This window comes from Lissotriton helveticus, chromosome 2_1 (genome assembly GCF_964261635.1).
Source record: "Lissotriton helveticus chromosome 2_1, aLisHel1.1, whole genome shotgun sequence".
Taxonomy (NCBI): Eukaryota; Metazoa; Chordata; class Amphibia; order Caudata; family Salamandridae; genus Lissotriton; species Lissotriton helveticus.
Genome location: NC_136059.1, coordinates 1,517,226,649 through 1,517,239,994, shown reverse-complemented (window position 1 = coordinate 1,517,239,994; position 13,346 = coordinate 1,517,226,649). Strand labels below are relative to the sequence as shown.

Below are 13,346 nucleotides of genomic sequence, written 5' to 3'. Positions count from 1 at the left end.
AACCTTAGCAAAGCATCCCTTGTGACATTGGTGCAGGCGGAACAATGTTGTGCAAGCAGTCTCAATTTTGAGAGACTGCTTGGTGGTGTTCTCGGATGTGCTAACACAACTGGACCTCAAAAGCAGAATTCTCACTCCACCTACTACCAAAATACAATTCGCCAAGATGCTAGGGTCAATTAAGATTGCTTGATTGTTCTAAGGAAGTTAACATTAATGATTTACAGTGCTAGAAGTAATGAGGTTCATTCCTTTTTGAAGCCATGTGAATGGCCTGAAACAATGTTTTAAATAAGAAGACAAACTGAAATTAGGTTATAGATATTGCTTCACAAATCCATAAGTGATATTGTATTTATATCTCTTTAAATATTTGAGGCTCCGTATTGAAAAATGATCACTATAGGTATTAAGGATCTTGAGCACCTGAGACCAAATTCTTCCCTAATTAACCTTTCTGTTTACAAATTGTACTTTGAAAAAAGTAAAGCAAGCAGTATTTACCACATAGTTTTCCTAACACTTATAGTATAAGGACAGTATTGAATAGAATAATTTTTTTAGTATATCATTTTATTGAAGTTTCATTTTAAACGGATATAACATAGTCCAGTGCATCCCTCCTCCTCACTAACCCCGTGGTTGCATATCTCCATACATCTTAGGCACTAGCCATTGTGGAGGTGTTCGGTGTAACATGTAGACTGAAAAGAGCAAAGCTGTCCAGTAAACTTGCCTGTTCTGCCCTCCCCCTCCACACACCACTCGGGCTTCATCGGATGTAGCCCAAAAGTCCTCCAGGGGTACAATACTTGCCTTCATAAATGTCCTTTTGCAGGAATTTTATTCTACTGCAGCTTGATCTGATCTCATCCCTAGTGGCCGGACATAACCAGGGATCGATCTGCCCATTGGCATGGAGGTAAGGTACGTTAGGAGAGGGGACCAAGTTTTCTCAAACTCTTTATTATCCTAGCTTAGACTGTATGTCAGTTTCTCCAGTGTCATAGTGTACCACAGATTGCGCACCCATAGCGCCGGTGGTGACGCCACCTTTTGTTTTTCCCATTAAAGCGTAATCAGCCTCTTGGCTGCTCCTAGAAGTGGGCCTAATAGTACCCTGCTTTCGGCCTCACTTTCCCTTGCACTGCGCCCCAAAACAGTCAATGGAATCAGGATCGGTCTCTCTGTAGTGTAGTCTCCAGGACAGATCCTATTTGGGTGAGGATTTCATGCCATAACCCCTGAATCCCTGGACAGGTCCACCAGATGTGAAGGTATGTACCTCTATTTCTCCCACATCTCCAGCACCGGTCTGACGTATTGGGGTACATAGCTTTGAGCTTATAAGGTCTCAAGTACCACTGCATTAGTAATTTATATCCTGCCTCTATGTTGGAGACTCTCAAAGTTTATGCGGAAATTCTGCCAGTGTGCAGTCTAGTTTCTCCCCAAATATGTGAAAGATCTCTGTTTATCATGCTGTTTGGTATGACCATTTCGGTTTGTCAGTCTCCTTTGTGAGAATCTTATATAATGTCCGTAATAAAACCCTTAGTCATGATGTAGGTGCCCAGAAACTTCAATAAAGGACTTGATTATCCCCTTGGAAAACATGTCGTGTATCATAAGGCATCCTCTTTGTTTCCAAGGCTTAAAACCCCCTGTGTCTAGTCCCGTGGTGAAACTTGCATTTGCAAGTATGGGCGTGTATGATGCAAACGTAGTGGAGAGTCCCAGGCTGTAATATACATTATCCCATATCTCCAAGGTCGTTCTGGTGCCATCTGAGAGGTATAGTGATATGGAAGTACGCCCTGATGCACTGTGAGGGTAAGAGGTTGGGATCTCACGTGAGGCGGTGCAGTTGTCCTGGATAGCGGGTGTTGCACGCAGGCGCGGCACAGCAGAAGGTACCTGCTTCCTTATAGGAGTGATGACCCAGTCAACCAGTGGCACAGTTGCATGATCACGAGCCTAGGTTTACACCACTCCACATTTCACCACAGATGGGGGGAGGCGTACAGCGGAGCACAGTTCTAAATTTTAGATAAGGTAGAGTAGGGGGGTGGGAGGGTTCTGGAATAGGGGTAATGGGATGTTGGGGATTTGTGTTTGTTAGGAACCTCATAGGGACCATGACTCTGTAGGTGGCTGCTGAGTGACCCTAAGGACTGGAGCGGTATGGCGCAGATTTCACTCCTGCGTCCGTGACACAGCGCATAGTGCGCTGTAGGTCTCAAATATATGCCCAAAGGTGCGAACAAGATATTACTTGAGGTGCCGCCGGGCCCCCGGGTTGTCGGCTAATTGGCTGTGTATAATGGATGATAAAAGCACTTCTACTCCTGATCCCGCTGCCGGCCTCCGGGTTGTGGCTACATGCTGTGTATTTCAACTCTACATAATAAAGGTGTTTCAAAATAAAAAATAAAAAAGGTATAGTGATATGGGCCTGTGTTGCCTGAGTAGCCAAGGGATATCACAGACATCCCTGCCTACTACTGCCCTGTCCACAAAAAGCCAGCGTTTTTCAATTTCACGCACCAACCATTAAACTATTATCCGAAGGTGTGTCGACTGATAGTATTTGAGTATGTTCGGAAGTGCTAGGTCACCCTTCTCTAGGGGAGCCATTAATATTTTTTTTACTAAGCCTGGCTTTGTCCCCTCTTCACACAAATTTGACAATATGATCTTGCAATGAATACTGTTCCTGTCCTGGTATGGCTGTAGGAAGAGTTTGAAAGAAGTACATTACCCACAGGAGTATGTTCATTGGAATATACTTTTTTGTGAAAAGTGATTTGTATATAACCTAGCAGGGTGCTCCGTATCTGAAACATGGATACTTAACAAGGTACACCCTCTTATATGTCTTATGTGTCCTTAATTGTAGGCGCTGTATGAGGTAGCTATATTAAAAGGAGGGTTGAGGGCAATTAGCTCATTGCTTGTACACATTGCTTCGAGTTGGGAATCTCATGCTTTCTGGGATGTAGTGGGTATACTATGCTAGAATAGGAGAGGCTGAATTGCTAATGCAAACCCCAGAATGGAACACCCACTCAGATGTTATCACATTGTTTGGCTATGGAAGAATAACAGGTTTCATTAAGAGAGCCTCTTATTTGAGGCCTTGATGTAGAGAAATTGTAAGGACGTTCAGAAGCTTTGTAATTATAAAGAAATATAGACTGCATAGCAGTGAAAACCAGCAGCAACTTGGGAGACTGAACCCCGGTTCTCCAGCTCCAAAGTTAACAGCTTAGGCCATATGCCACATCGTCTCCCAATTGAAATGCAATTATTAAAATAAAGAAATATTTTCAATAGAGCGTGATTTTAGCATGATGGAGTGGGTAGCTGTGATTATGCATTTATTACAGTGCTTTGATATACGTGTCAGTTAAGCTGAAAAACAGTATTTAATTGTTAACCAGTCCCAGTGGAGGATAGCAAATGTTGTCATCAGTAGACACACAGCACACATACACACAAACACCAGAACAAGTAAACCTGATCGTGAGAGTAGACCAACTGTTTTCTTACAAAGTGGTCTCTATGAGGAATTAAGTCAGGCAAATTGGCAGTTATCACAAGGCACTGTAGTAATTAGTAAAATAGAATGACATTGACCTGAACCGCATAGGAGGCGTCTACTAGCTCTGAACCATTAGACCTCAGAGTGTAGTCCGAACGTTAAAGGAAACTTTTCCATATACAGTATGTTCGAGGACACCGCTGATGCCGGTGGCACTATCTTCTTCTATGGGCTGGGAAAAAAGTGGGCTTGAGGCAACACCCGGTGTGCGCACACTGTGCTTGTGTGCCTTACCAGCCTCGTTCTGGACCACGGTGAGCAACTGTGACCTAGAGAGAGAGAGAACAGCTGCATGGCCGGTGCCAGGGCAGTCAAGCTTTTGCAGTAGGTGCAGGCAGCGGCTGTCTGCCCACGCTGGCCTGCAATCTATGCTTACAGCGAAAGGAGCAAATGTAGCCGACTAACTTTTATTCTGGACGCATCACCTGCTGTACCAATGGTGAATTGAAAACGGATCCTTAGGCAGTAAAAATAAAAGAAAATTGTTGCTACAGTGCTTCCCAGTAGTAATTGCAAAGTTAAATATAAACCGAGCAAAACAAAAAAGTGAAGCGTGAAAAAGTAACATACGCCTGGGGTTCTAAAGTCACATACATTCATCTAGTGAATCTGAAAACACAGTGAAGAGGAACGCAGCAGAGAAGCGCTGAAGCCTAAACTGATGGCGGAGACCTTTGGGTGGCACTTAATGTCTGAAGGACTTATGCGAGTCTCCCGCTATAGTGCACACAGGTGCGCCATTTTTTATGTTCTCCTTATAGAAAAAGCCCTGCGCTTTAAATCTACCAACTCATTTATATTTTTGTGGCAATGAAAGAGACCCTGCGCATGAACGCATGCTATATACATTTTTTATCACAATTATAGGTGTTGCCCATGTGAAGCAGCGATCAGCAGGATGTGCCTGGACGGGTTGAAGCAACATGAGGGTGGGGAGAGGAGCACAGCAACATGGGCTGTTCCCTCGCCAAACACTAAACAAAGCCCAGTGCCTCTGCCACAGCTCATGTAAAGCGCTCACTTACTGGGCAGCAAACTGACGCTATGAGGAGCTGGGGAGGCAGCTGCCACCTGATCACAATGTGCACAACATTCAATACTGGAAAAAACATATTGAACTGAGCATGTCCAAACACATCTAAACTGTATTAAGCGGCTATGAGATACAACATGAATAACCCCACATCGTTTAAACGCTGCATTTGGGTGGGAGGGTGGTGGGAGGGCGGAAGCAGCAACGGTCGTAAAGCAACTTAAAACAAGCATTTACAATGCAATGGTTTTGCCTTTGTTAAAGTTTGAGCTGTTGGCAAAGCTCTTGACCTTTTTTTTTTAACATTACTAAATGGCATTGTTATTTGCAATGGCACTAGCTTTATCTTTTGCAAATGACACCCACAAACACCTACAGAGAGCCCCCAACACACACGCACACTGCGCCCTTCCCACACACACTGCGAGCACCACCACACTGTGAGCCCCCCACACACACTTTGAGCTCCCTCCACAGACTGTGAGCCTCTTCTATAAACTGCGAGTCACCTCCTACAAAGCCCCCTCCACACTTAGAGCCACCCCGCTCACACACAGAAAGCTGTCCCCTTGTTTGGCAATGTATAGTAAGCCCTTAGAGTTCTATAAATCTTTGGAGAGTTATTTTCAACTTTTTATTATGAAGAATATATTTTTTTGTAACTATACAATGGTGTACAATATATCTTATTGAAGCCACTCTTAGATGGACGCAGGCAGATGCTTAGAAAGTTTCTGAAACACCATATACAAGGAGGTCAAGGTCTTAGAATGTGAGTGCATGTATTGTTGTAAAACATTAATAAGGTACATGTGGATGACACCGAACCATGCAGAGGCACAATATTGCACAGTGACTTTATTAATTTAATAAACCCTATAACTTCTGAAGAATATGAAGATTGATGTATTAAAAGTTGCATGGATGAATGGATGTGTGAAAATGTGGGTGGATTATTGATTGTTGGATGGATTGAAATGTGGATGTTGAAAGGATGGATGTATGGATGGAAGGATGAAAGGGTGGAGGGATGCAGGATGCATTGTTGAAAGTGTGGATGAATAGATGCATGGAAGGATGAAAGTGTGGATGGAAGAAGGATGGAAGAAAGCGTGGATGTATGGATGGATAAAATGTTGCATAGATAAATGATGTATGGATGTGTGAAAATGTGGTAGGATGAATGATGTATCTTATTCACAATTTTTATCTTGTTGTGAGTATTATTACTGGAGTAGCACTTCTAATGAACGTAGGATTTTTTTTTACCATTGTTTCTGAAGGTATAAGACAGATGAATTTGCTACAGAACATAGAATGAGTGCATGTGGTATAGCTTCTTTAAAAAAAAAAAGTATTGCACAGTAACATAATTTAGACATTTTGATCAATTTGCTATAGAACATAGAATGAGTGCATTTGTTGTATTTTTTTTAAACAAAATTTGCACAGTAACATATTTATGTTTGTAAATAATAATGCAAAGACAAGATAAGGTTTACATTTTTTATTTAAGTAAATATATTTATTATTATTGTATGTAAGCAAATTAAACTTTACTGAAAATACTTTTACATTTTTTATGAAACGTAATTTAATTTTGTTTTTTTTACTTCCATTTACAGTAAAGTGTTGTCCTTTTTTTCAACTTATGAAAATATATCTTGTACAAGCCACTTTTAGATGGATGCAGGCAGCTGCTTCGAAACTTCTTTAAACATATACAATGATGTGAAGGTCTTAGAATGCGATTGCATGTATTGTTGTAAAACATCAATAAGGCACTTGAGGATGACACACAGAACCATGCATAGGCACAATATTGCACAGTGACTTTACTAGTTTGAAAAACCCCATAAGTTCTGAAGAATCTGAAGATTGATGTATAAAATGTTGCATGGATGAATGATGGATGTGTGGATGTGTAAAGGATGGATGGAAGGATGAAAGTGTGGATGAAAGTGTGGATGGATGCAGGATGTATTGTTGAAAGTGTGAATGGATGAAAGGATGCGTGGAAGGATGAAAGGGTGGACGGAAGGACGGATGAAAGAAAAGGTGGTTGTATGGATGTATAAAATGTTGCATGGATGAATGATGTATGGATGTGTGAAAAGGTGGTGTGATGAATGATGGGTGGATGGATGAAAGTGTGGGTGAATTGATGTATAGATGAAACGTTGGATGGATGAAGGATGTATGAAGGATGGATGGAAGAATGAAAGGATGGATAGTTAAAGTTGCATGGATGTATGATGCATGTGTGAAAAGCTAGGTGGATAAATAATGTGTGGCTGGATGGATGTGTTGATGTGTGTATAGATTGTGGAATGAAATTTTAAGATGGATGTAGAAAATGTTGCATGGGTGAATGATTGATGGATCGTTGAAAAAGTTGTTGGACGAATGATGAGTGAATGGATAGAAGGGTGGATGTGTAAATGATGGCTGTATGGATGGAAAGCTGAAAGTGTGGATGGATGTATTGTTAGTAGAATGAAATGGTAGATGAATGTATTAATAAAAATGTTGCATGAATGATGGATGGATGTGTGGAAATTTATGTGGCTGTATGATGGGTGTATGGATCGAAGGGTGGATGAGTAAAGGATGGATGTATGGAAAGGTGGAAGTGTGGCTGGATGAAGGATGGATGAATAAAAGTGTGGATGAAAGGATGCATGGAAGGATAAAAGGGTGGACGGAAGGACGGATGTAAGAAAAGGTGGATGTATGGATGTATAAAATGTTGCATGGATGTATGACGTATGGATGTGTGAAAATGTGTTGTGATGAATGATGGGTGGGTGGATGAAAGTGTGGGTGGATGGATGTATAGATGAAACGTTGGATGGATGAAGGATGGATGGTAGAATGAAAGTATGGATAGTTAAAATGTTGCATGGATGTATGATGTATATTTGAAAATGTCGGTGGATAAATGATGTGTTGCTGGATGGATGCGTTGATGTGTATATACATTGGAGACTGAAATTTTAAGATGGATGTAGAAAATGTTGCATGGATGAATGATGTATTGTTGAAAAGGTGGGTGGACGAATGATGATTGGATGGATAGAAGGGTGGATGTTAAAGGATAGATGTATGGATGTAAAGCTGAAAGTGAGTGAATGTATTGTTAGTAGAATGAAATGTTAGATGGATGTATTAATAAAAATGTTGCATGAATGATGAATGGATGTGTGAAAATGTAGGTGGCTGTATGATGGGTGGATGGATCGAAGTGTGGCTGAGAAAGTATGGATGGAAAGATGCAAGTGTGGATGAATGAAAGTGTGGATGAAAGGATGCATGGTAGGATAAAAGGGTGGACGAATGGAATAAAACGTGGCTGGATGTATGGATGGATAAAATATTGCATGGATGAATGATGTATGAAAAGGTGGTGGGATGAATGATGGGTGGATGGATGAAAGTGTGGGCGTATGAGCATTATCACGGGAGTAGCAGTTCTAATGAATGTGGGATGTTTTTATTTTCCCATTCTTTCACAAGGTATAAGACAGATGAATTTGCTACAGAACATAGAATGAGTGCATGTGGTCTAGCTTCTTTTAAAAAAAGAATATTGTGCACAGTAACATTTTGGGCATTTTCCTCAATTTGCTATAGAACATAGAATGAGTGCATTTGTTGTATTTTCTTTCAACTAAATTTGCACAGTAACATATTTTATGAAGTTTGTAAATAATAATGCAAAGACAAGATAATAATCTTTCAAAATGTTATTTAAGTAAATATATTTACTATTATTGTATGAAAGCAAATTAAAATTTAATGAAAATACTGTTTTTTGCATTTTTTATGAAACCTAATTTGAATATTTTCTGTTTTTACTTCCATTTACAGTAAAGTATTGTGTCCTTTTTTTCAAGTTATGAAAATATATTTTGGACAAGGCACTGTTAGATGGATGCAGGCAGCTGCTTAGAAACTTCTTTAAACAACATATACAATGAGTTCAAGGTCTTAGAAAGCGATTGCATGTTTTGTTGTAAAACATCAATAAGGCACTTGATGATGACAGAGAACCATGCATAGGAACTATATTGCATAGTGACTTTACTAGTTTGAAAAATCACATAACTTCTGAAGAATTTGAAGTTTGATGTATAAAATGTCGCATGGATGAATGATGGATGTGTGAAAAGGTGTGTGGATGTGTAAAGGATGGATGCATGGATGGAAGGATGAAAGGGTGGATGGATGCAGGATGTATTGTTGAAAGTGTGAATGGATGAAAGGATGCGTGGAAGGATGAAAGGGTGGACGGAAGAAGGACGGATGTAATAAAAGGTGGATGTATGGATGTATAAAATGTTGAATGGATGAATGATGTATGGATGTGTGAAAAGGTGGTGTGATGAATGATGGGTGGATGGATTAGTGTGTGTGTATTGATGTATAGATGAAACGTTGGATGGATGAAGCATGTAGGATGGATGGATGGAAGAATGAAAGGATGGATAGTTAAAATGTTGCATGGATGTATGATGTATGAGTGAAAATGTAGGTGGATAAGTAATGTGTGGCTGGATGGATGCGTTGATGTGTGTATAGATTGGGGAATTAAATTTTAAGATGGATGTCGAAAATGTTGCATGGATGAATGATTGATGGATCGTTGAAAAGGTGGTTGGACAAATGATGAGTGGATGGATAGAAGGGTGGATGTGTAAAGATGAATGTATGGATGGAAAGCTGAAAGTGTGGATGGATGTATTGTTAGTAGAATAAATGGTAGATGGATGTATTAATAAAAATGTTGCATGAATGATGGGTGGATGTGTGCAAATGTAGGTGGCTGTATGATGGGTGTATGGATTGAAGGGTGGATGAGAAAAGGATGGATGTATGGATGGAAAGATGCAAGTGTGGATGGATGAATAAAAGTGTGGATGAAAGGATGCATGAAAGGATAAAAGGGTGGACGGATGAAGGACGGATGGAAGAAAACATGGCTGGATGTATGGATGGATAAAAATTGCATGGATGAATGATGTATGTATGTGTGAAAAGGTGCTGTGGTGAATGATGGGTGGATGCGATGAATGATGTGTGGATGGATGAAAGGGTGGGCGTATTGATGTATAGATGATAGCGTGGATGGATGAAGGATGTATGGATGGGAGGATGAAAGGCTAAATAAAAAGTTGCATGGATGGATGTGTGAAAATGTAAGTGGATGAATGATGGTTGATGAAAGGGTGTGTGGATGGATGTATATTTGGGAGAATGAAATGTTAGATGGATGTATGGATGGAGAAAATGTTGCATGTATGAATGATGTATGAAAAGGTGGTGTGATGAATGATGGGTGGATGGATGAAAGTGTGGGCGTATGAGCATTATCACGGGAGTAGCATTTCCAATGAACGTTGGATATGTTTTTATGTTACCATTTTTTCACAAGGTATAAGACAGATGAATTTGCTACAGAACATAGAATGAGTGCATGTGGTGTAGCTTCTGTAAAAAAAAAAAATTGTGCACAGTAACATTTTAAGCATTTTGCTCAATTTGCTATAGAACATAGAATTATTGCATTTGTTGTAGTCTTTTTAAAGTAAAATTGGCCAGTAACATATCTTATGTACTCTGTAAATAATAATGCAAAGACAAGATAAAAAGCTTTAAAAAATTTATTTAAGTAAATATATTTAGTATTATTGTATGAAAGCAAATTAAACTTTAATTAAAATACTGTATTTTTAGCCTTTTTACTGAAACATAATTTGAATATCTTCTTTTTGTACTTCTATTTACAGTAAAGTATTGTGTTCTTTTTTACAACTCATGTATTTTTAGTATGTATCCGTTTTGAAAAATGACATTAACATTTTTTGGCAAGTTAGGCATTCGAGCTTCTTGAATGTCGTCAATGTCGGCTGGTATATTGAAGAAGTCCAGTAGAACATTGTTATTTATTTCTACTGATTGTAAATTTTCGGCGTTATCAATATGTACATTTAGTGTACAGTGTTCCTGATTCGCAGTTTCTAGCCCATATATAGTCATATTTATTTCTTCTTCTGGTGGTTGTATTTTCTGTGAAGGAAAAAGAAGTTAGTTAATTTCATTTTTTTGAAGTCCTTTTTTTTTCTTGTGTTGACCTACGGAAAAATTTCTTGTTATATGCAGGCTTCAATAATGTTAATAAGTAGTGAAGATAGTTTAAGAAAGGATAGATGTGAGTAAAGATAGTGAAAAGGTATAATATAGTGTGTATAGATAAGGAAGTAGAGAGGATGCAAGATAAATGGAGATCATGAGAGAGAACATAGAAAGGGTGAAAAGAGTGCAGAATGGAGTCAAATGCCCAAAAACGAATGCAAGTTGGAAAGTGAGAACTAGATAGGGAAGGAGATAGACAGTGAAACTAAGAGAGAGGGCAAAAGGGAGAGAGAGAAGGCAGAAGGTAAAGGGAGGATAAACATGAGCAAGAAAGAATTAAGGGAGCAATTGGAAGAGGGACAAGAGGGAGAGCGATGGCCAAGAGAAAAAAGCAGAAAGGAGAGGTAGATAAAGAGAGAAGCATAATAGAGAGGAAGCAAGAAGGAAAGAGAGAGAGCAACTGGAATAGGGGGCAGGATGGAGAGGGAAGAGAGAGCAGAAAGGAGAGAGATATAGAGGAGAGCGATAAAGAAGTATTTTAAAAAAGGAAGAGAGAGTGCAAGAGAGAGAACGGGAGGAACCAGATTGTGACAGAAGAATGTGAAAAAGGGTAGATTAAGAAGAAAAGCACAAGAGTGTGAAGGTAAGATGGATAGAGTGGGCAAAATTGAGAGAAATAAAGAAGGAATACAAAAGAGCGAGATATAAGGAGGAGAGAAAGAAGGAGTGGTGGAAAGTGTATAAAAGAAGAGAGGGGCAAAAGGTAAAGATATCAAGAGGGTGAGAGAAATAAAGATAGAAGGAATAGGAAAAGAGAAGGTAGGAGAGATAAGCATAATAGATAAGGAGGGAGATAGCAAGCAGAAGGGGGAGAGTGAGGGAGTAAAAGAAAAAGCGTGCATGATAGAAGGAAAGAAGATGGGAAGACAGGAGAGAGTATGTATAAGAGAGGGGATGAAAAAAAGAGGGAGAGGAGAAGAAAAAAAGAAAGGAGTAATAGTGAGGGAAGAATAGAGCAGGAGTTTGATAGTGTTTTAAAAAGTAAATAGTATAGATTGAGTAGTAGAGCAAGTTATTAATAGTTTAATAATTTGTACTTACTTGAAATTGTGTATTTCTTGTTGTGTTTAACATTTTATTGCTGCTAAATTCATGCACTGTCAGGTGCGTCATCTTTATGTAGGATCCAATTTCTATGGGGAAGTCTGTGGCATCTCTCCAAAGAGTTATTTTCACTGAGTCCGTTGTATCTTTCACAGTTATTGATTTAAGTTTTGTATCTTGGCCAGCAATAATAATTGTTTTTGTTTCTTCTTCCTGTAAGACAAAAAATTGGTAATATAAATTTGTTTATTATGTTACAGTGTTGGTGTGTAAGAGTGTGGGTGTTAAAGAGTTGGTGTGAGCGTGTTGTAGCAGAATGTGTGTGTTAAAGAATGTGTGTGAAAGTGTGTGAGTGTGCGAAAGAGTGTGCTCAAGAGTGTGTACGAAAGTGTTTTTTATGAGAGTCTGTCAAAGAGAGAGAGTGTCAAAGAGAGAGAGAGTCTGTCAAAGAGAGAGAGAGTCTGTCAAAGAGAGAGAGAGTCTGTCAAAGAGAGAGAGTCTGTCAAAGAGAGAGAGAGTCTGTCAAAGAGAGAGAGTCTGTCAAAGAGAGAGAGAGTCTGTCAAAGAGAGAGAGAGTCTGTCAAAGAGAGAGAGAGTCTGTCAAAGAGAGAGAGTCTGTCAAAGAGAGAGAGAGTCTGTCAAAGAGAGAGAGAGTCTGTCAAAGAGAGAGAGAGTCTGTCAAAGAGAGAGAGTCTGTCAGAGAGAGAGTCTGTCAGAGAGAGAGTCTGTCAAAGAGAGAGAGTCTGTCAAGGAGAGAGAGTCTGTCAAGGAGAGAGAGTCTGTCAAGGAGAGAGAGTCTGTCAAAGAGACAGAGTCTGTCAAAGAGACAGAGTCTGTCAAAGAGAGAGAGTCTGTCAAAGAGAGAGAGTCTGTCAAAGAGAGAGAGTCTGTCAAAGAGAGAGAGTCTGTCAAAGAGAGAGAGTCTGTCAAAGAGAGAGAGTCTGTCAAAGAGACAGAGTCTGTCAAAGAGAGAGAGTCTGTCAAAGAGAGAGAGTCTGTCAAAGAGAGAGAGTCTGTCAAAGAGAGAGAGTCTGTCAAAGAGAGTCTGTCAGAGAGTCTGTCAATGAGAGAGAGTCTGTCAATGAGAGAGAGTCTGTCAAAGAGAGAGAGTCTGTCAAAGAGAGAGAGTCTGTCAAAGAGAGAGAGTCTGTCAAAGAGAGAGAGTCTGTCAAAGAGAGAGAGTCTGTCAAAGAGAGAGAGTCTGTCAAAGAGTGAGAGTCTGTCAAAGCGGTAAGTATTGTGTGCAAGAGTTTTTGGTATATAGTGTGTGTGTAAAAGGGTGTGTGTGATAATTTTCTTTCTTTTTATAAGCTTACCTCTGCAATAGTCCCAGAAATGCTCATTAATGAGCGTAGTGAAGCTGTTTTAACTGTTTTTATAGGTGATATTGGTGGAGCAGGGGGTTGTAGGATATATTCTGCCTCCTGTATTATTTCTTGAGGTATAGTTAAGGGGATCATGCGTGATATT

The 13,346-nt window shown here is 39.7% G+C and overlaps 2 protein-coding genes across 3 annotated transcripts in view; one reads left to right on the top strand and one right to left on the bottom strand.

The window, feature by feature from the left end:
* Nucleotides 1-13,346, top strand: part of LOC144818734 (zinc finger protein 484-like) — a 253,023-nt gene that overhangs the window by 96,303 nt on the left and 143,374 nt on the right. The gene's annotated exons all lie outside the window — the stretch shown is intronic.
* LOC144819830 (uncharacterized) lies at nt 10,401-13,323 on the bottom strand. Its single transcript, XM_078677557.1, has 3 exons — nt 13,193-13,323; nt 11,874-12,089; nt 10,401-10,706 (listed from the first exon to the last, which is right to left on the bottom strand). Exons 1-3 carry the CDS (start codon nt 13,217-13,219, stop codon nt 10,446-10,448), a joined length of 504 nt encoding a protein of 167 aa, XP_078533683.1. The 5' UTR covers nt 13,220-13,323; the 3' UTR covers nt 10,401-10,445.